Source organism: Haplochromis burtoni, unplaced genomic scaffold (assembly GCF_018398535.1).
Source record: "Haplochromis burtoni strain Fernald_Lab_line unplaced genomic scaffold, NCSU_Asbu1 Contig_563, whole genome shotgun sequence".
NCBI classification, from domain to species: domain Eukaryota; kingdom Metazoa; phylum Chordata; class Actinopteri; order Cichliformes; family Cichlidae; genus Haplochromis; species Haplochromis burtoni.
In genome coordinates, this window is record NW_024582924.1 from 170,967 (window position 1) to 194,870 (window position 23,904).

General features: G+C 39.9%; 3 protein-coding genes across 3 annotated transcripts in view; 1 reads left to right on the forward strand and 2 right to left on the reverse strand.

Moving 5' to 3' along the window:
• Positions 1-258: 258 nt before the first annotated feature.
• Positions 259-16,290, reverse strand: il12rb2l (interleukin 12 receptor, beta 2a, like). Its single transcript, XM_005947930.3, has 16 exons — positions 16,153-16,290; positions 15,638-15,730; positions 9,539-9,686; positions 9,281-9,432; positions 8,994-9,127; positions 8,694-8,835; positions 8,234-8,310; positions 7,889-8,147; positions 7,582-7,773; positions 7,373-7,477; positions 7,136-7,279; positions 4,557-4,712; positions 4,329-4,392; positions 3,949-4,054; positions 2,899-3,222; positions 259-1,357 (listed from the first exon to the last, which is right to left on the reverse strand). The coding sequence occupies exons 2-16, from the start codon at positions 15,702-15,704 to the stop codon at positions 1,094-1,096; spliced, it is 2,334 nt and encodes a 777-aa protein (XP_005947992.1). The 5' UTR covers positions 15,705-15,730; positions 16,153-16,290; the 3' UTR covers positions 259-1,093.
• A 1,390-nt stretch (positions 16,291-17,680) lies between these two features.
• Positions 17,681-19,679, reverse strand: rln3a (relaxin 3a). The gene is made up of 2 exons (XM_005947931.3): positions 19,341-19,679; positions 17,681-18,190 (listed from the first exon to the last, which is right to left on the reverse strand). The coding sequence occupies exons 1-2, from the start codon at positions 19,498-19,500 to the stop codon at positions 17,907-17,909; spliced, it is 444 nt and encodes a 147-aa protein (XP_005947993.1). The 5' UTR covers positions 19,501-19,679; the 3' UTR covers positions 17,681-17,906.
• A 3,476-nt stretch (positions 19,680-23,155) lies between these two features.
• rfx1a (regulatory factor X, 1a (influences HLA class II expression)) overlaps positions 23,156-23,904 on the forward strand; it is a gene marked incomplete at its 5' end in the record, with an annotated part of 23,456 nt that continues 22,707 nt past the window's right edge. The window contains 2 exons of the mRNA XM_042214448.1: positions 23,156-23,302; positions 23,471-23,566. Of these exons, the coding sequence (XP_042070382.1) occupies positions 23,156-23,302; positions 23,471-23,566 (243 nt within the window). The remainder of the gene's footprint in view (positions 23,303-23,470; positions 23,567-23,904) is intronic.

Sequence of the window (23,904 nt, forward strand, 5' to 3'; positions counted from 1 at the left end):
TATCTATCTATCTATCTATCTATCTATCTATCTATCTATCTATCTATCTATCTATCTATCTATCTATCTATCTATCTATCTATCTATCTATAACAACCAACTTAACCATGTGTTACAATTATGGCCTTTTGGGTTTTGTTATTAAGTGTAATCTCTAATCATTACACCTAAATTGTGTGTTACACCATATTCCTCCAGCATGGTGTTGCTTAAACAGTCAATATTAGTAATTTAAATCAAATGTGATGGCTGTACATGTATTTGACAGACATTTTATTTATCAAAATATAAAGTATATTGTACAACAATGTAAAAAACTAAGAAGGATGTTAATATTTCCAACACACTCAAAATCATTTAAAAATCAAATTCAAAGGATTGTCATTTACCCCACAACCCAGATTGGATTGGAATAGAGTGGATGGATGGCATTTACAGAGCATGTGTGTGAGTAAATAGCAACAAATTCAGACTCTATTTCCAGTGACTTCATACAGGTCATGGATATGATAAAATCAGATCCAGTGTTACCTAAAGATGCTTTATGTGAAAAAACAAACAAACATCTGTTTAAAGCACAGTTTTATAATTGTACAGATAATTTTTTATTTTTATTGAGTTTCCTGAGATACTTTATAATACCATAAAGTGTTTTAGCAGGTGGTGTCAGTATAATTTGTCACTCTGTGCACTTTGATTAGGGTTAATTCGAAATAAATTGTAAACTACTGCACATCTTGCAAATGTTTCGACTCTTAAAAATACTGCTGTTGGTGTTGTCATAGTCAGGCTCAATGCTGGGCAAAATGTGGGATGCAAAGCGAGTCGACTTTAACTAAAATAGAAAAAGTATCCAAAAAATAAACAATAAACATGATATGATTAGATGGAACAAACTAATGCAAAAGCTGAAAACTGTGACAGAGAGAGACATAAAATCAGCTTCAGCAGACAAATTTTTCCAGTGACCCAAATGCACTGCAGGCATCTCAAGAAAAAGGCTATCCAGAGGTTTCCCATCTTAAACAATCGTATATTAAACAAACAAACAAACAAACAACGTGCCAGATGAGGTGTGGCGACATAGCCAATGTTAGAGTACTTCCAAAGGAGAGGGCATGAAGTGTTTCTCATAGCCGGATGTAAACTGTTCTTCCTCTGATGAGCTACAGAAATCCCCTGTCTCCTCATAGGGATCATCCATTTTGTTGTACACCTCTCTTCCACCCTCCCTCTGATCATCTGGGCTCTCCATCTCTGAGGACTCATCTCCCGCCACTGGCCCTGTTAATCCCTCAGAGTTCTTGGGCTGTGTCTCACTGACGGGAATGCAGATAAAGTCCAAGGACTCATTAAACTACAGAGAGAGAGAAAAAAGGATTTGAATAAATAAGGGAGCCTTTAGTTGCAAAGTGTATATAAGACTGGCAGAATTATGACATCATAGTGGAATAAAAAACAAAAACTAAACATGATACGGTCATATACTAATGCAAAAGCTGCAAATCATGACAGAGTTAGACTACAGGCCATTACAAACCAAGCACACAAAATTCTGAATTTTTGTGATCTGAACTTGTCATCTAATGTATACAAACACCAAAAGTGATGCATTTTGGGAGAAAATCTGCCCTCAAAAAGCACACAGTGAAAAAAATGAAGTTGACATCAAGCGATCAGGATGTTTCTAAACTAGAAAAGTAAGAAACTGAGATCCTGGGTCCACCCAATTCTCACGAGAAGGAAGCAGCAGAGAGAATTTCCTGGTTTAATCCAGGACTTGAAGCTGTATCACAGCTGCTTGATGAGAAAGAGTACAGGACTGTGGTCAACTCCTTTGTCACGTGGTGTGAGCAGAATCATCTGCAGCTCAACGTGGCAAAGACCAAGGAACTGATCGTGGACTTCAGGAAGACCAGGAAACACTTGACCCCTGTTTCAATCCAGGGGGTCAGTGTTGACATTGTGGAGGACTATAAATACCTTGGAGTACACATTGACAATACTGGACTGGGCTAAAAACACCACAGCACTTTACAGGAAGGGCCAGAGTCGTCTCTATTTTTTGAGGCGACTGAGGTCCTTCAACATCTGCCAGAAAATGCTGAGGATTTTCTATGAGTCTGTTGTGGCCAGTGCGATCCTCTATGCTGTTGCATGCTGGGGGAGCAGGCTGAGGGTCGCAGATGCCAACAGACTCAATAAACTAATCCGTAAGGCCAGCAATGTTGTGGGGATGGAGCTGGACTCCCTCAAGGTGGTGTCGGAGAGGCGGATGCTGTCCAAGATAAAGACAATGTTGGATAACACCTCCCACCCACTCCATGACATGCTGGTCAGTCACAGGAGCACGTTCAGTGAGAGACTGAGATTACCGAAAAGCACCACTGAACGACACAGGAAATCTTTCCTGCCTGTGGCTCCCTGTACAACGCATCCACTTAACACACTGGTTACTGCTACAACTACACGTTTCTTTTCCAGCTATTTATTTATGAGTGACTTATGTATGTATGTATATATTGTACTATTCTTAGTTAGCGTATTGTCTGTCTTGTCTTAATGTTGGCTTATAATGGAGCACTGTAACAAAAAATAATTTCCCCCAGGGATCAATAAAGTATTCTGATTCTGATTCTTTCGTACATATTCCAGGTTGTCAGCGGGGCAGTTTGAGCTTTTGCTGGCAGAGTTGGGAGCGCATCCGATGACGCAAAGAAATAATTTCAGTGAGCTGACTGACCTGGACCAGTGCTTAGCTGTATGTCTGAGGTAAAATAGTATTACTTTACTATTTGTATACTGGCTCTTTTTAAATAAAGTCAATAAATAACAACAAAGAAAGAAAAAAATGAGAATAATGTCTCTGATCAGGTGTGAGGCTTTGATAAAACTTACTTCTAAAGGAGAGGGCATGAAGTGTTGCTCGTAACCAGACGTGAACTGTTCTTCCTCTGATGAGCTGCCACTCGTTTCCTCATCGGAATCAACCATTTTGCTGTAGGGCTCTTTTCCATATCTGCGGTCCAACCTTCCAGTCTCCTCTGGGACTGGGACAGCATCCTCCCTCTGATCATCTTGTGAAAACTTGTCTCCTGTCACTGGTCCTACTAATCCATCAGGGTTTAAATTTGGGGACTTTATTTTTACAACTTCGAGCACAGAGATCTTGGGCTGTGGCTCACAGACGGGAATGCATATCCAGCCCAAAGGATCATTAAACTACAGAGAGACAGAAAAAAAAAACAACAATTTCTTGATTATCCTTGAGCCAAGTTTATATATCAGTGACCTGTATGCATCAACTGGTATTGATCTTGATTTAGCTTATTTTTTGTCATTAGTAGCCTTGGGATTGTTTTGGAGCCAGACCAGGACACCATGAGCTCCTCTGTATAGTAAATTATGCTCCAAACTGGGTCATGCAACAGGGCAATGATTCGAAGCAGAGCAGCAAATCTGCAACCAAATGGCTAAAAAAGGAAAGACTCAGCATGTTGCAGTGGCTAAACCTGATTGAAATGCTTTGGTGGGAACTTAAGAGATCTGCGTTTAAAAAAAAATTCCCACAAACCTCAACCAACTGAAGCGACATTCCCCCACAACACTGTGAGATGCTGATAGCCATACAGGAAACAATCAGTTTAAGTTGTTGCTAAACGTGGCTCTACTCTACTTAGTTTTCCATGGGATTGCATACAGTCCTGTGACAACTTTCTTTTTCACATCACAGAATGACTGCTGTTGTTTCTGTAATACAGATCTATAAAGAGCCATTTTGTTAATTACTTACAATACCAGAAAGTATCTTTTAAAGGATTTTTGAAACCATTATTAAAGTTGTTTTTTTATATAACTTAAGGCTTTTACTATAACAAATACAGTAAAAAAAATTAAGACTTTTAGGAGTCTATAGAAACCTCGCAGTTACGTTTCATTCAGTCTAACCTGATGCTTCATCTGTTTAAAGATGTGACTGTTGCGGGGATCAGGCACTTTCTCATAGGTGCACGAAGATATCAGTGGACATGCTTTGATTGGTCCTAGACAAACGCTGCCAGAGACAAGACAGTAAACAGCAAATATGTTAGACTGGGAGATCACCTCATAAAAAAGTATAAGTAACTATGTTCATAAAGACAAAACTGGAGGGAGTTTGAATTTAATATGTTTTGTGTCCTTGGTATACTGTGATATTTTTTTTTACTATATTTCTCATGTTATTCAACATTTATTCAGAATATAAAAGTATTTGTTAACAGTACGTAACACAATTGTGATGTGCTTCAAATATGATGTCAGAGATAAGTTTAAGATGATCGTCTCACCTGAGTAAAAAACAACACACACAAAGGAGCACAACAACTACAAACAGAACTGGTATCAATAACCCTGAAAAAAAGAGGGAGAAGCGATCATTGTGAGAGAAATAATAAATAGTTCATATCTTATAACACTGCACAATCCATTACACCCTAAGTTAGTTACATCCAGCAAGAAAAATAAAGAAAAATCAACAACAACTTCAAACATAACGTCAAACCCATCCTACCTACCATACATATCTTGCTGGTGGTTTATTTTGAATGTTTCAGTGGCATTCGCTTCACGTCCAAATTCAGTAATAGCTCTCATCCACACCTCATAGTCGCCTGGACTGAGATCACGGAGCGTGAACGTCTGATGATCATGGGAAGCACTTACATTGAACACTGAAAGAGAGAAAATGTCTGGAGTGAGGTTACGTGTGTAATCAAAGTTATTGAGTCTTTATTTATCAAATATGTCAGAGCAGGAAGTCACTAATCAGGTGTTAATCATTAATAATGCACGTATGTCAGACAGATGAAATTAGTAGGATTATACTACTGTAAAATCATCACCTATGATGAAATGACTAAAGCACAAATGCATTAGGCTACTATGATTACAAAAATAAAGAAAAACACTGAAAGTAAACTAAGAACTCTAAACTATAATCAAAAACTGAAAATTCTAATTATTAGACCAGAGTTTATATTCCAAAAAATCCAAAATCAAAGGTCCAATACTACAAACCACGGCACATTCCTGTCATGCGTTCATGCTGCGGGTGTCAATAAAGTTGGGCTGTGAAAGTTCTTGCAAATATGGCAGAAAAGAAGTGAGGCAGTGGTAAGTTGCCTTTGCTTGCTTGAAAAGGTGGGCTGGGACACAGTTCATCTGGACTCGAGCACAGTGCAAATCTAGTAGCATTCCTATCTGCACCCCACACCTGCCCCCATAAAAATCACTGGGTTCAGTAGTACAGGGTGGGCCATTTAAATGGATACACGGTAATAACATGGGAATGGTTGGTGATATTAAAGTCCTGCTTGTGGTACATTAGTATATGTAAGGGGGCAAACTCCTTAAGATGGGTGGTGACCATGGTGGCCATTTAGAAGTCGGCCATCTTGGATACTACTTTTGTTTTTTCAATATGAAGAGGGCCATGTGACACATCAAACTTATTGGTAATGTCACAAGAAAAACAATGGTGTGCTTGGTTTCAACGTAACTTTATTCTTTTCATGAGTTATTTGCAAGTTTCTCTTTGCCATTGACATGAGGAGCAGATCGAAATTGTGTTCAAACTGGTTCAGTGTTGGATTTGCCAAAATGTGGACGCAAGAAAACAGTCACTAATGAAGAAACATCAGTGGCTCTCCTAGCTTCATTCAGCAAGAGCCCACAGCGTAGCACTCGCCGCATGTCACTGGAGAGTGGCATTAGTCGAACATCCCTTCGGCGGATATTAGCTACTCACAAATGGCACCCTTACAAACTCCAGCTACTGCAGCATCTCAACGAGGATGACCCAGATCGGTGCACAGAATTTGCAGAATGGGCAAAACAAAAATTGGAACAGGACCCTCAGTTCACGCAGAAGATTTTGTTCAGTGATGAGGCAAACTTTTATGTGAATGGTGAAGTTAACAAACAAAACCACCGCTACTGGTCTGACACTAACCCACATTGGATGGATCCCTCCAAGACTGTTGGAACAACAAAAGTGATGGTTTAGTGTGGTATATGGGGTACAACGATAGTGGGTCCATTCTTCATCGATGGAAACCTCAAGGCCACTGGATATTTGAAATTGCTACATGATGATGTGTTTCCTCTTTATGCCTTGAAGCTGGCACGTTCCCTGAGTTTTTTCAGCAAGATGGTGCACAACCACATTATGGGTGCCACAAAATGCACAGAATCATGAGCTCCTTGGGTTCTGCAAAAGCTTTATCTAAGAGTAAAAAAGTATTTGTGACGCTAAAGGAAACTTCAGTGAATTAGCCCAGACAGTTAAGCGCAATGTGAGTGCAAGCCTGCAGGGGAGAGGGGATGGAGGGAAGTTCTTCTCGAGTATGGTACATGTCAATTGAACCTATCGTTCACATCCTAAGACAATGTACAGTCAGAAGCACAATCCAAGTGGCTGGGATACAGTGCAGGCACATCTGGGCCACGTAAGTATTAGTCCACACGTCCCAGTGGGACACACCTCTGAAAGTGGAACAACAGGGCTAAGGTCTTGTGGGACTTCCAACAGCTGTTGGCCAACCAACCAGATACTGTGGTGGTTGACAAGCATCAGGGGACTGCAGCTGTGATAGATGACGTGATCCCAGCTGATAGCAATGCTAGAAAAAAGAAAAGGAGCACAAGACGACTGCTATGTACTAGTGGCTGAAGGAATAGGCGTGGAAGTCCAAAGTGGACCCAGTGGTTGTTGGGACCGTTAGGGGGTGTAAACTGAGAGAGTGGCCTTAGCAGATTCGGGAAATGTCCTGGGAAGAGTTAAGATACTGTGCGGAGCCCTCAAAATCCCAGACCTCTGGTACAAGACCTGAGCTTAAGGCAGAAATAATACATCGGGAACACATTTAAAACACAAAGCCAAGTCCTATATTATGCTATATAGGACTAATTCTGAGATGTTTGATAAATACAACCCAGAAAAATCTTTATCGTGTTTTCTGTCTTTTTTCCCTTCATATGTAATGGGCTTTATATTTTAAGCATGCATGCTATCTTCTTTACTAACTATGAACAGTTAGCTTTGCAAAAATCAGCCAGAAATAACTGAACTGTAACATAGTTTGCTGCTATATACCTTTTTGCGTATCCAACCATTTGTATCCAATTTCGTAGCACCAGATCCGGGCAGTCTGCTCGGAGAGAGGAATGGCTTTCCAGTGAAGAGTCACCTCAGTCTCAGTGAGAGTTTCCACCTTAAATGACGGCACTGCTAACAGAGCTGATTAAGAAAAAAAGAAAAAAATTATTATGATGAGAGAAAAGAGGCTACAGTGGCCTGAAACCATCAAAGGAACAAAGCAGAGAGCGCCACCTTTCTGACGAGAATATCCAATCTCTGTGGAGAGATGGAGGACTTCCTTGCTGTTCAATACCTTGAACACCGACACTTGGTATGCTTTGTACTCCTGAAACTGACCTGTAGGTGGAGACATACAACACACAACAGGGTTCAAAATGCAATCAACAGTTATCATAACAACAACAACTCTTTTAATTAATGAGGTTTGACACATTACAGACCTTTAAAAAATGCTCCGTTCTGGCTTTTTTTCACTCTTATCCAGTCAAACTCTCGGCCAGGTGGAGATCCTGCCTGTTTATATTGCACCACGTATTCTTTTAGCTCGGAGACGTCAGACGGTGGGTCCCAGGACACGCTGAGGTTCTCTTTATTCATCTTGAGGTCAACTTTTAGAACATTTTCTTCTTTACCTTAACAAGAGACCAGTGCTTAAGGTTAAATGTATCCCCTATCGGAGATGGTTAGATGCCGCTAGGGGCTTCAAAGCGTCCTGTAGCTTTTATGAAAGTCTGCACAGTCTCTTACCTGTTGTTGATATAGTCAGAAACGATCCCTTTGTGGCACCTTTAGAACTGTAGGCGATTATGCTGACTGATGACACATCCTTCAGAGTGGCGTTGAGGAACCATTTTGTGATACCGCTGCTGCACAATTGCTCCACAATTTCATGCACGTACTGCCTGTTTGGCTCGGCCGTGGACATCTGCAATTCAGAGCCGTTGCTGTAGAAAACTGTGAGGTTATATCCATGAATGAACCCACGTGCCTGAGAATCAGAGAGACTCTGGAGGGAATGGAGAAAAGGCGAGGAGAGTGAGGGATGAGTTGGCTCGTGGTGAGACAGAGTGAGCGAGTTAGTTCTCAGCCTACCTTCCAAGTCAGAAAACAGTCAGAGCTTAGAGGGGAAATACCGCAGTCCCTCCATAAATCCACTTCTCCAACAGGGTCTGAGTGGCATTGCAAGAAAGAGACAAAGCCAGGGAGATAAGGCAACATTTTCCTTCTAGCTGCACAAAAGACATGCCACTAAAACAGCTAAGAGAACAATTAGTTTAATGCAAAACTACAGTAATCAGCTACAATTCAAGTGGCTTCCCAATTCTGATGAAATATGTGAAAGAATGTTAAAGAGGTTTTTTTTAACAAAAAAACAAAAAAACCCAGAGAAACATGAACCTTTTTTGAATTGTTCTTAAATGCTAAACTTGGGAAAGTGATGCAATCCTCATGACATTTCTTAGGTTCCACTAAAGGTGCCATAAAGATCTAAGTTATTATTATTATTATTATTTTTATCATCATTATTATTACTCCAAATGAGGACTCTCACCTGACTCTGAGCTCCTAACGCTATGGATCTTACTCCAGTCGCTCTTTAATCCTGTACCACAGTCACAACGAACTTGGAATTCATAAACCGTAAAAAGGTCCGGTTCCTCCACTGCGTAGGTGCCATGTAGTTTATCCTCAAACTGCGCAAGAGGAAAAAAACAAGCTTGAGCATAATTTCACTGGATGACACTTTTGTCTCTCAAACTATACAATTTAACTTGCCTAATAAGCTTTTTTAAGGACTTTATTTCATGTATTCATTTGTTAATGGGGAAGAAAACCCCTAAACGCACTACACCTTTGGCCAGTCTGTTTCTCCCTTAGTCCGATATCGAATGTCACAGAGTCCAGAAGACTCTATGCAGGAAGTGATCCACATAAACTCCAACGGTTCCGATTCGGCTGTAATGTCTTTAGGTGGGGGTGGCTTGGCTAGCAGTGAAAAAAAAAGTTTCATCTTTAATATTACTTAAATGAAAATCAATCATTTGAAGATAAACATCAAAAATTTTCCGCTGCGGTATTAGGAACTGATCATTATTACTGCCGTTTGTGGTGGCGTTTGTATTCGTGGGACTAACTCACTGATTCCTTCGACTTTAAAGACGACCGGCTGAGATTTGTTGGAGCCATTCTGGTTAACGGCCTCGACCCAAACCCGAAGTTCTCCTCCACCGGAGAAGTCCTCTCGAGGAATGCGACCGTCTAAACTGGTCCCACCTTTCACATGGCTGTCGCTGAAAGAAAAGACCAGACGAGACACGACACCAGGAGAAGTTCAAGACAAATTCAGAGAGGGGCATTTCTTATTGTTTACAGCTGTAAAAAATGGGTTTTATTTACTGGTTATGAGCTGGCTCCCAGTGCAGGGTGTAGTTAGTGGGGATCTTAGGGTCTGACTTTGGATCCCAGGTGCACTGTATGTCCACATGGCAGCTTGTCTCGTCACATGGTCTAAAGCACTCAAGATCAGAGGGAGGAGCTGGCGGATCTGAAAAAACACAAAGGACAAACACAAGTCATCGTTACCAATCTGGGTTTTGTTTGTAGTCTTTCTTCCTGTTTTATTTTCAGACCCACTTTCATTATGTTTTATGTTTCACGTGAGTTCATATCTGCTTTTTTGTTTCACCCGCTTCCCTTTGTGTGTTTAGGATGCTTTTGTTCTTGCCCGTGAGAGATAGAAGGAGGATATCCCTCCTTTGAGCTCCAAAGAGGAGAAGTCCAAAGAGGCAAACCTCTCACTGTTCTCTTCCTCCCATTAATGCTTCCTCACTCCTACTGTTTCCTCTGTCTTTCCTCTTCCTTTTCCTCATGTTTGTCTCTTGCTCAATAAAAACAGTTCTTAGTTTGTACACCCTGAATTCCTTTCTCTACGTCTTCCTCTCGTGTGCCATCAGGCCAAGATGCAAGTAAAGGTGATGAGAAAAAGGCATGCTCACTCATATACAGTCATTTTACAGTGAAATCAAGCCCACACACCTACAAATAATGATTTAGAAAGTGTCTCTGTAATAAACTAAATACATGGTTTTTCTGACAGCTGTCTAGTTTGCATTAGATTATGATTTGAAGTTCCGCTTTCCATTAAAGACAGCTGCTGCATTATTAGCCTACGCCCATCCGCTGAACCATGATTCCACACCCTCCCAAATCTGTCAACACAAAGTAGGGGGGACACGTGGGCAGACGATCTTTCAAGGCACAGGCATAGAGTCCATGGGGCACTCAGGGAACACATCGCCCCAATGAAAGAAGCAGAGGGATTACTCCTATAAACCTCAGAGGCAGGTCTTTTTCCAACAGTGGGACTTTTTTTAAATTAAAAAAAAACCAATATCAGATATGAGTTTGTACAGTTTATACATGAAATCTTTTGTGCCAATTTGGTGAATGTCTATGTTGTGCACACACATCCCATGGAGGAGCCATGAAATAAAATGAAGAGAAGGTTTGGTGTCAGTATTTGTATTTTTTTTTAACTCACGCAGCTTTCAGCGACTTTCTCGCCACGGCACGTAGTTCCTAATGTTTTGAGTTGGCAGAGTCATCACACACCAAAGGGATCTGTGTCTTCGGCTGGACTTGAACTGTTAACCTTTTGCTTGCCAAGCAAACGTTTTAACCACTACACTAAAGACGCTAAAAGCATCAGTCCCAGCAGACAGGCCCAGGTAGTCCCACAGTGGGCAGGTCTGGGTGAACCGTGGGAAGGTGTAGGAACGGTAAAGCCACACTTAGTCCACTTGAACCCGTAAGGGGGTGGGTGGGGCTTATACTGACAAGGCAGGGAGAACATTACATTACATTTCAGATTACTTTAGCTGACTGCCAACTGTGGGCTGCCAAACAGGGGTCATGTTTACAAGGATTACCATCCACTTTTTAAGCCCAGGTTTAGAAGTACTGTTGCTACTTGGATAACTGACAAGGAAATTCTCTATAACCACAGGCTTTGTGAAAAGTTCTGAATGTGCAGAAAGTCTTGAACATGAGGTGAATATGAGCAGAAACACATATTTCTAATATTGAATAACATAATTAATCCCTGACATGAAGGGGTGACATATTTAAGCATTTTATACTCTGATTTTCTGCGGATCTGAACTAAACACTAAAGAGGACAGAAAATAAAATACATTTGTATCCATGTTGAGCGCTCAGTGTCAGGGATAATACTAGAACAGCGGTCCCCAACCTTTTTTGCGCCATGGACCGGTTTATGTCCGACAATACTTTCACGGACCGTTCTTTATGGTGTTTTGGATAAATACAACAAAATAAAACCAGCACCGGTACCAAAAAAAAGAAGATTTATTCATAACACACAGGAAAAGACCCAGGGAAACCGAGTTAACAATAAAAACGATAAAAAACAACGCTAAAAACCGATAAAAACTCTGGAAACCATAAATTTTACACCCGAGCCTCAACTCTCGTGGCCCGGTACCAAACGACCGTGGCCCGAGGGTTGGGGACCGCTGTACTAGCTGACAAAGGTCAAAAGTCTGTTTCAATTATATTCTAGTATAAACTCAGAGGCCACTTGATTAGTTAAACTGTTACATGCTTCTTGTTAACAAAAACATCAAATCACATAGAAAATCAGCATCCTCTGATCCGGGATGACCGGATGCTAATGCTCAGTTCAAACTGAGCATTAGCATGAAGGAGAAATGTTATTGCAGTGACTTTCAATGTGGCTGTTGGTGCCAGATGGGCTGGTGTGGCTGTTTGTCAAACTGCCATGCCTGTCATCTAAGAATAGGAAACTGAGGTCAAAATTCACACAGGCTTACCAGAATTGGGTAATAGAGGAGTTTCTGCTTCCTCATTCAGATGACAGGCTCAGAAATTGGCATACAAAAGCATGGATTCATCCAGGGTTGTATCAACAGTTCAGGTTGCTGGTTGTGTAATAATGTGGAGAAAATTCTCTTAGCAGTCTTTGGGCCAGCCTACCTGAGTATTGTTTCTGCCCATCCCTTTATGACTACAGTGTACCCAGAGTCAGGTGGTTGCTTCCAGCACGATAAAACACCACATCACAAACCTCAGATTGGTTTCCTGAACATGACAAATAGTTCACTACACTCAAATGACCTCCACAGTCACCAGATCTGAATCTGGATGTGCGACAGACAAATCTGCAGCCATTGTAGCAATATGGACAAAATCTGTGAGGAATGTTTCCGGCAACTTGTTGAATCTTTGCAAGAAGAATAAAGGCAGACTTTGATCCAACCCAGTACTAGCAAGGTGTGCTTAACGAAGTGGCAGGTGAGGTCCACTCAGTGCCTGATTTGTGTGTTTTCCATTACTTTAACTAGATCTTTTTAACATAAAGTGATGTAGAAAAGTATCAAACATTTCTAAAAATACGAACAAAGTACAGGAAATTCGGCCAGTGATGCACAAAATCTTTCCCAGATGTGTTCCACAACTTGTCCTTTCAATACTGCTCAACCAAAAACCTACGCTGATGCAACACAGCAGCACGCTGAATATAAAAACTCCCAGCTCACAGAATGCAGGAAGACAGAGGAGAGACGAAGTACAGAAAAAATAAACTGCAATGAGTTCCCACCTCGTTGTCCATCTAATCAGCCTGCACTCATCCACTTCAAGATCCCACATTACTTAACCCTTGTGTGGTGTTCGTATTTTTGTTACTCAGCCAGTGTTCATGGGTCTGGTGGACCCGCTAGAGTTTTGGCTTTCCAAATTAACACTATCAAACAATTTTATGTTAAATTACTCAACAGATGTTTACTTCATCCCAATTACAAGACATATGAACAGCAAACATGGTTAATTTTTTCCCTTTACCTTTGTTAGATCACATTTATGAATTAATGTGCTTCTCGTTTTTCTTTTATATAAAATGTTATAAATAAATCAGTTATAATCAAGTGGAGTGAGTGGAAAGACACAACACATTTACACGTGAAAAAATAATTAATTGTTTAATTTTTCTTTTGAAAAAAACTGAACACGGGTCTCACAGACCCGAACACCATACAAGGGTTAAACCACACACTGTTCCTACCATGCACTCTCCCTTCTCCAAAATCCGGCCTTAGCTCCCTTCTCTAGTCACTTTCTGGCAGTTCTGTCAAACCTCTCTCTCTTGCTACACCAGTCACCTTCACTGCTGCTAAAACCCAAACACACTAACAGCACGAGTATTTATTTAATATATTTAATGTGGTTCTGTGTCTTGCTAGTGGGGGCTAATTTATCTTTTTATAACAGCTTTACTGTTAAAAAGCTCCAGATGTGTTTTAAATCAGCTCCTTTGTCTCATTTCCTAGGAAATAAAACTAATGAAACAAAAGACAAAGAAAGGAAAATGACAAAACGTCTGCAATAAAACTATATTTGGTAATATCCCCACGAGTCACAGTAAAGCAAACTGACCCTGTGTGACAGACTGCGAAGCTACAATGACTCACAAACTCAGACACATGTAATGAGTGAAGAAATAAGAGTGAACACGACTGATTTACCGTCAGTTCCAACCATATTCTCCGCATTTATTATCATTTAATAAGATTGCATAAGTTAAGGCTTTTAGCAAAGGTGACTATAATTGTTATAAAATGATACAGGAAGTGAGAGATGATGAAGAAAAGGGGGAGAAAGCAATAGATCTAACACTGTTCTCAACCACAAGAAAAAAAATGTGCGCGCATCCGTCTATCTGTGCGCACACACACACACACGCATACCTTTGATTTTACTCATCGCAAGATTGCCACCTTTACACGTTTCTTGTAAGCCTCTACACTTTTAGCAGTAACCCGTTCAATATATGCCGACTACTGCAGGAAAGCAGATTGCAGAACAGGAAATGAGCAGTTTGTGCAGTTTGGATCCAAAACAAGTGTAGTCTAGTCAATTATGACCACTTCTCTTTAAAAACAGCACAAACAATGAGGAAAGACTGATAGGTGTGATAGATGGGCCACCAAATAAATAAATAGTGAGAATAAATAGTAAAAATGTGTTGAGATTGATGTAGTGTCCTCAGCTTCAGGAAAATGTGATGCACATAAAGCTCCCAGCTAACATTTTCTGTTATTGTACAGGTCAGTCCTTTACTAAGAACTAAAATACTCATTCATTTATGGATAGCATTTGCATGTGCCTAGTTGAAAAGTGGAAAATAATGTGAAAATTAAGCTTTAATATACTTGGTCTGCTCTTGGTTAGTCTGCAACCATTCCCTTGTACTGTGCAAAAGTCTTGAGCTACCCTCTTTTCTTTGTATGTTGCATCTGGGGAGCCAGACTGTTTTGTAACCTTTGAAAGTGGTCTAGTTCTCTTGGAACATGTTTCTTTCTTTGGTTGTTTGATCCTTTTTTCACTCAGGAATGTCCACACACTGTTTTTAGGGCCACTTAACACTGACCAAAGAATCATTCAAGCATAAAAAGGGATCAAAGTCAAAGGACGAACCAGCGTTGTGCCTACATAAGACACAGAACTGAGCAAAAACCCATTTTTATTGTATTTAGCCACTTTTTTTTTTACAAGCAGCCTGTCTAATAAACAAATAATTTGCTTGTATTTCTTTAGTTAAATCTAAGAAAAATATCAAATATAACCTAGTTTGATAGGCATAAAACAGGATTTTTGTAAGATGATTCCAAAAGAGCTTTTAGCTGAAAACATGGCATATTTAGGCATAGTGTGCAGTGTGTCCTAAAACAAATTTGAGGAAGCTACAGCTACAAAACTACAAAAGAAGAACTGTCAAGCCTAAAAAACTGTCTACAGCAGACGGACACTACTGGAAACTCACGTCCTCAAAAACAGGAAAAAATGTGACCAGAACAAACAAAATGACCTGAGAGATGCATCTGACCCTTCAGGTGATTCATCTACTGTTCACTGAAGCATTATCAGAAATGGTCTCAGTGGAAGAATGGCTGAAAATTCTCAATAAGGGTGAAACAGGGAGAAAAAGCTGAGGGATGCCAAATTACACCAGAACTGGACTGAAAATCAGTGGGAATGATGGGGTGATGATTCTAATCTTAAAATGTATAGAGAAGGTCAGGACAGCGGTACCACAGTGAGTGTCTACAAGTTTAAGTTTAAGATTTTAAACCAAAGTATTACTAAACAAAGAAAGCAGTACAAAGAAAGGATTTTTAAAGCATTAGAGAACAGGAAAAACAAATCATTTAGGGGTTATGATAAAGCAAAACCTCTCAAAGTACAGAATTAATCAAATAATCAGTAAACATGACTGTAAAGAAAACAGCACTGCAGATAGCATGGCATTTAAGTGGGTTAGTGTAACAGGGTGTTAAAGTGTTGTGGTTATTACAGTTGATAAAGTTGTGGGGTACAAGGCGACAACACTTCCCTTTGAATGCAGGCGCAAGTACTTTTTATGAGTATTTGTGCACAAGCGCTTTTGAACAGGCCTACCTGCTGCAGCAGCAGAGACACTGGTCACCAAGATGGACAGAAGCCACCTTGTTATAGGTCTGGCCATCACATTTAGACAAGGGCATCTAGTGCCTGCGAAAAGCCCAAATTCATCAGGAACTCTCACATACAAAATAACAACAACAATAATAATAATCAATCACAAGACATGGTCAAAAACTCTGTTGGTCTTACAGAAAGAGTTCACGCATTGACCTGTAGCTGCAACATGTGGGTAACTACATCCGTATCACAAATACAACATCTGGCATAAATAGCCCAACTGCAGACAGACTGACGGTTTCAGACTTCCTCTTGGGTGCAGTGGAGCGTAAAGTCATTTGGTGATTAACAAAAATAGGCGTATTGCCAGATAGGAGGGAGCAGCTTTGTGATAAGTACCGAATTACCAGACACTCGGCATTTTATTCAGTCTCAAATTCTATTAAACCTTAATTATGATCTCTTTTTTTTCTAAGTAAATATTAAGTATTATTAGGGTACAAATGATTTACCTCCGGGTGAGACACGCTGAGATGTGAGCCGCCCATGCTCTGCAGGAACACGCAGCTTTTGTTTTAACTGAGAAACTTGCTGTGAAGTTCAGAAATTTCTCCTCTCCGCAGTTACCGATTCGCTCCACCCAGTTGCTGGAATTGCCAGTGACGTCAACTCACGCGCGCGTGCTCGCTGGCAGCTAGTCGTGTCAGTTCTTCCCACACGCTAACTCGCAGCAGGTCCCGAAACGTGTCTGTCGTAGCTACCCTGTATTTTTTATTTTTTTGTTTTTTTAATTACGCAAACGCTTTTCATAACTTCAAGAAAAGAAAGAGAGATACCACGTGACAAAAAGTAGCGTAAGATATTTAGGTTACTGAACTTTGAGGTAGTTTTGTTTTGAATTTCTGCCGCTCAAACGTGAGCACGTGTATGAAAGTGTCTAATTAAAATGACAACTACTAACCTGAGTGTATAAAGCATTTTGGGCTTATATAAACTTTTGAACACACCATAATTCCCTCTGTTTTAAAGTCTGTTACCTGTTTTAAGAAACACGTTTGTGTCTGCTTGTTTCCTTTTTAAAAGAATATCCTGAAGGTTGTTTGCAACCTTTAAAAATCATTATAGGAAAGTTCTCTAAACGTATTCATGTGAAATCTATGTGTCCTAATGGTCATTTGAATTAAAAAAAATATATACACTAGCCATTTTATTACAAATCTGTATGAAGTGGATGGTAAGTGTGTTTGTGATAGAGCAGTAGAATAGTAATATCAGTTTGCTAAAGCTAAACTGTTAGCTAATATAACATTAGACCAACTAAAAAAATATGTGGCACATAAAACACAAACCACAGTAACATGTGTTAACCTGCATCAGAGGCTCTTTGTGCATGCATTTCCAGAGGGTAGGATGTTTACATGACATGAGATATTGTTCTTTTTTGTGACCCCTTGTGAACTTGTTGACCTAGATAAATAGCATCAGTGATCAAAGCTAAAAATAAAAAAAAACCAAAGCTAACTAAACTAAACCTAATACTGAAACTAATAAATAGTAAACTGAAACTAAACAGACATTAAAACCTAAACTGAAAGCAGCATATCAACTGTGGAAACCGACTCTGCAAATATAATTTCCCCCAAGTAAAAGTCGTTTTTATGCTGCAGTGACTTAAGTATCGTACATTTTAATGTTTGCCCCCCTTCCACCAATTACAGCATGTTTTTAAGGAAGTGGAAATGCCTCAAAAGCTAAGTAGGCCACAGCAGCATATTTCATGGGAAGCAAAGCTGCTGTGTAAGCATTGGGGACTGAGGTAAAAATACACATCTACCTGTCACTTTATGTTTGTTATAATACAGATTGTAATGAATTTTCCATTCATTCATCCCTCCGTGTCATGTGACGAGTGTGTTTGTTAGTTTTTTAATGAACTTGTTCTCAAATGATTTTAGCAAAGCATTTTATTCCCTTGAGCGCTCATCAGTTGCAGCAGAGAAAGTTACTGGTAATGTAAAAAGAAAACAAGCAAAGACGTCATAAAACAAACGTGTCTCTTTATATATCATACTGGCCACATAAACATTTACTTGATACTGAAAATTAAAGACATTAAACAGACTTTACTGAACAGACACACGCAGGATATAAAATTCACAAAAAAGTGAATAAAGAAGAGTGCGTGTGCATATGTGTGTCTCTGTTTGTTTATTAAGGTGTACAACATGCCTGGCAGCCAGCGCGCTCAGATTGCATATATCGACCCTCAGCAGAGAGAGCTGATCTCGCTCTTGCTGCAGCCCCACTTGCAGCAGGCGTTGGAGAGACCCACCACCACATCGCGGCCTTTGCGGTCAGCTTTTCGAAGCGCCTCCAGTATCTCTTCGGTGATGAATGAACGGGTGGAGCGGCTGAACGCTCCCTCCTGGTTGTCTCTGGATGCGGAGCTTGGATCTGTGTTTCTCTGAAGGAGACTCTCCACCGCAAAATTGTGATTCAAGCCCTCTGAGAGTTCATCCTGAGGGGAGGTGAAGGGGTCCTCTGAAGCATCTGTGAGAGTAAAAACAATAAAGTATGAAGGAATGGGTTTCTCTTGCATCCAAGCAAAATATGTGCATTATTTGCATTTCATTATTGCTAGAGACAATACGATGGAAAGAGCGAGGGTGGGATGCCACTGGATCGTTGCCAAGTGTGCCTGGTGGGTTAGATGCTTAAATGTACATTTGGTGGTTTATAGCTCAGAATAGTAAGCACACATCATTATAGTAAATGAAAACCAAGGCACTTTGATTCAGAATATCACATTTTCAGCCTTTCAGGGCTGAGAGCAATTACATTTTAAGCTGTAGTCATTTACTGAACAGTTCATACATTTTTTTGTAAGTAATAACATAATTCAGTGGATAGCATTTCGATTTTTATCCAATACAGATGATAGATAGATAGATAGATAGATAGATAGATAGATAGATAGATAGATAGATAGATAGATAGATATATAGATATATAGATAGATAGATAGATAGATAGATAGATAGATAGATAGATAGATAGATAGATAGATAGATAGATAGATAGATAGATTATGAAAAGTCAAAAAAAGTAAAAGGTAAAAAAAAACAGACAAGAACAACAACTATAATAATACTACTATTAATTATAATAAAAAGCTAAAAATTAAGTAGGAGTCACTCGGTTTTTGTAATCTGATCATATGTAATCCATTGCTAGCTAACCAGCCATTCTAACCAGCCGGCCAGTCATTCTACACTTAAACTTACAGGTGATTTCCTTCCATCATTTCTCTGGATACCTCTGCATGATCACAAATGAGCAGAAAAAGACTAGTCTAAATTATTTACATAGTCATGGATGGCACATTGCACGTCTCTGCTCAGCTGAACACTCAAAGCGCTTTCTACTACAAGTGTCATTCACTCATTCATATAGAGCTTTTATCTATGCCTGAGTGCTTTCTGACATTCACACACTCCGACAGATGCATCGGGGCAACGTGAGTTTCAGCATCTTGCCCAACAATACTTGAGACTGGAGGAGTCAGGAATCAATCCACCGACCTTCAAACTGGTAGAAAACCTGCTCTATCACCTGAGCCACAGCCACCTCGATTCACAAATAGAAATTTTAAAAGTGGTTGCAAAAGGTAAAAAATAAAGTGAAATATCACCGGGCTTACCTGAACTCCTGAGAGACCGTCTCCATCGTGAACCCCCGCAGGTGAAGATGACCGCCCGGATGAACTCGCGGCCACATAGCTTCACCCCATACGCTGGGTCATCCATGGGCTGAACGCCAGCCACAAGCAGACACACAGCCAGCACCACAGCTTTCCACATAGTCGCGAGGCAAGAAGTGGGAGGAGAATATTTGGTTTAACTCGCTCTTTGCATAAGCAATGACTTTTTAGATGACCCAGGCGCGCTTTATAAAGGTGTTTGAACCCCTGAAAAGGAGGAGATGCATACTGCGCATGTAGGCCTCCTCTGAGAGAAGAACAGATCTGAACAGGAGATACAGTGGGAGACCTTTATGGAGACAAAAAGAAGACCAAAGGTGGCATAGTTAATGAGTTTGTTAGAGGAATCTATAATCTAATAGTTTAGGCAAATGTTTGTCCCTCTATATAATAAAATGACCAGACCAGAAAACCCATATTGTGTACAGATCACTGACAATGACAAACACAATTAGACTGTTATAACAAGATTACCTGATTGCTGTTTGGTATACTAATTATAACCATTTTTATATACATATTGTATATCAAATGTGAACAAAAGTTTACAAACACATGTATACATCTCCTTTAGCACTTAAAAAATACATATAGTGTTATTAATCAGTGTATAGCACATATTTGTGTAGTTTTCTGCACAGACCATTGGAAACTGAATGACTTTTACATGTTCAATTTTTTTTTCAAACAAATCCAATTTAATTCATATAAAACTGTATTATTAAAAAACAATGCCAACACACTGTAAAAAAATATGGTCCCTAAAGAATTAACATGTTAGTTCTGCCGACGCATGTGGCCTTTAATTGTCTTGATGACATTTAACAATATTACAGCCATACATTCAGGTTTTTGCAATCCTAGTTCATTACATCACCTTTGACACAGTTAACCTACGTAAAAATTCTTTATGTAGAACTTACCTTTTCTTCAGGAAATTACTCATCCTGTTAGCTCTTTGCCAAAAGGTGAATTGAAGAAGAGAGACTGGACCAGTGACATTTCCAAAGTCTGATAACACAGAAGTCTTATTATGAGTCAGAGACAAATAAAACACATTCTTATCTGTATATCCGCATAGCCAAAGGTCACTCATTTAGGAAATTACAAAAGGGGTGCTGAATTTGTAATTAATGTGATGATACAAAGCTAACAAAATGACATTTTGGGAAGGTATCCACCATGACACTTGTTAAAACACTGTCATGCTGGGGCAACCTGTGGAGGTCAAGGGAGCAATATCAAAATGCTACAGACCACAGTAAATAAACCAGTGGTGTGTGGGAAAAAAATGTATAAATTATGTTGTATGATGAGAACATTAAATGAAATTTAGAGCAAGAAATTTGCCTTTGGCTCACTATTATGCAGTCATATGCCACATGCACATATATAATAACCTGTAATGTGTTGTGATGACAGGTAAAAATGCAAAATTCACTGTTTATTTTTTAATTCTGTTTTCAAAACTTTTTAATTTGTCTTTATATAGCCTTGTGTTTCCTTGTATTCATTTATTTGTAAAACACTTTGTAATGTCTTGTTATGGACTGATATTTACATTATTGTAAAAGGAGAGTAAAGAAAAGGAAGAAACATATTAAAATAAAACAACACATCAATAGCCCATTCTTCAGGTAGGCTACTAATGGACCCTAGGGTAAGTCACTGAATGAATGTAGCCAGATGGATCAATTTAAATGACAGTCCATATAGGCTGTGCATTGATTTTATTCCAATTTAAAAACAAACTACAAACAATTCTATTACTTTCACTGGGATTTTACTGGGAGCCTCCACCTCTGGGATTTTCCACAAATGGGCGTGGAAGGCTTTGTAGTAAAATTTTCCTGGAGCTGTCACTTTAAGACAATTTGGCAGCTCTCAGCCAATCACAACAGCAAAGGGGGAGGGAAGGGAGCGGGTGGGTAGCAACAGTTGCCCTGGTGAGGACGAAGCGCCATAGCCACGGTAGCCCTGGCGACAAGAACCCAGCAACGAGAATCAACAACAACAACAACTGAAACCGCCATAAAAATAAAAGAAGATATTTTGCCAGTGGGAAATACACACGTGGAACCAGAGGTGAAGCTCTTAACATGATCTGTAGCATTTTATGTCCTCTAACGCTTCAGCTGAATTCTGCTATTGCTTTTCCCCCTTGTTGTTTCAGTAGCCATAACAGGCAACTGCCTCCCAGTGTTAGCTGGGGGTTAGCCTGCAAGCTAGCCGTCATTCTGATAACCGGTCGGGCTTTCTAGTGTGCGATAGTTTGTGCCTGCTTGCTGCACATCTGTGTGACTCTGAATTTCGCCTGCCATGACGACGCAGCCATAGATGCATACCCAAGCAGGCCGTTGTTATGGCGATGTCAAATGCAAAAGGTACAAAATGGCGGTTGTTGTAGAGACCAGTTAGCTTCCTGATCCTGCTATCTCGCTACACAGCTAGCATCAGTGGCTGTCACGACAGGCTAGTGCTTGCCGCCGCTCGCAGCCAACGTCTGTTTGACTATAAACGGACACCCATCTTGTTAACGGTGAATTATGTACAGTCAGTGATGGGTTTGCACTTTATGTTTTTCTCCGTTAGCTGACTAGACACACATATGGTGCATAAAGCTAGCGACAGCCCCCATCCCTTCCAAAATAGAAGGGAGGCCAATTTGGGATTGTAAAATTAATAGAGGGACGTGTTTTGTGTTAGTTTTGAGCAGTTAAAAAGTAATGCTCTGCATCATCAGCAGTTTTGGCTTGCGTAAAAATTACCGTATCATCCGCATACATAATCGTGTCCACATTTTTGCACACATTAGGCAAGTCATTTACATAAAGTGAAAATAACAGGGGGCCTAGAATTGAACCCTGGGGGACACCTTGCGTACAGTAAAGATAGGGTGACTTGCTATTCTTTATTTGCACGCATTGTTTTCTATCTGATAGATAAGACTGTATCCATTTAACAGTGTGATTACTAAAGTTAAATGTCGACAGTCTAGACAAGAGCTATTATATCATAACACAAGTGTCCTAGAAGTTCCTTGCTTCAGACTGTGTAAATATGTCTCTATCTGCCACCCCACAGTCATATAACACATCACAAATAAAGATCTGTTGGCGCAAGGCCTAAAGTTAACCAGTCAGAGGTGTTTCACAATGGATGATGAGAATTTATCTTAAGGGGTTTTTCAGACTCATCATTTTATTTGACAAAGCAGATTTGATTTATAGGGACAAAATCAAAAAGGGTGAGGCGTGGAGTTTAATACACGGGTTCTAGGAGTGGAAGGTAAGTAAACTAGTAATTAGCTGCAGCAGAAATACCTGATTTTGCCCGACTTATTGAATTCGACTTGTACAGTCAAGTATTTGTAAAGACAAAAACGCTTGGCTCACATACCGGATAATCCCAGTTTGGTATAAGGGTGTGTGGCGAATGAAGTAAAACTGTGTTACAGTCACAGGCTTATCCTCTGTGGTCAATTTTAATTGTGTCTTTAAAAGATGTTTTTTTTTTTATTACTATCATTAGTTTTCATAAAGGTTTTTCAAGCAAAAAAATTGACAAATAATTAAGTGCAAATGTTTTTTTTAGGTGGGAGATTTTTGATTTGTGCATACTTTTATGTGTTTTAAAGACATGATTTTATCTGCTTTATTACACCATTAGTGTTACCACTTTATTATTAATCAGCTGTAGCAAGAGATGAGAGGCAGTGTGTGATCAGCTTAATGAAGTAGAAATAATATCACTAATTTGTGCAGGTACTAAGATACCCTCTTTATCTTTCAGAGGGTTCCCTTCACTCAAATGACAGCGTGTCAGACTCCAGTCCACCTCCAGCTGTGGTGCAGACTGGAGTCCCCACACAAGTTGTTCAGCAGGTGCAGACAGCTCAGCAGGTAAAGTTCACACACATACATGGTTATGTCCGGTTATGTTATGTTATGTTATGTTATGTTATGTTATGTTATGTTATGTTATGTTATGTTATGTTATGTTATGTTATGTTATGTTATGTTATGTTATGTTGTTTTCTTTGCTCTTGAACCTTCTTTTCATCTCAATAGAGGTCAGTGGTGCAGGCCACCTCCCAGATTGCCAAAACTGAGCCAGGCACACAGCTCAGCGTCACCAGTCTACAGCCTGTCCACATCACCCAGGAGGTAAGCCAAACTCCCAGTGGAGTTTGTCAGTGGTGATGGCATATACGTGATGTCTGAAAATAACTTATGCTTTCACTAACCAGTGTGTAAATGCGAGCTAGTCATCACAACTTCACTTCACTAAATGTGTGATCAATGTGACTTGTGATGCGTACAAAACTTTGCAACTTCCTTGTGTTTTGGCTCAGTATTAGTCAGCTCATCGTTTCTGTGGTCAAATCTGCAACTTTTCAGCTTCCCCTTAGCACGGAGGTGACCGGTTTAGTCAGGGATAGGAAACTAGAAGACTGGCAGCTGCGTCATGAGGCAGAGGAGTCAGTCTGCCTTGCCTGGATGTC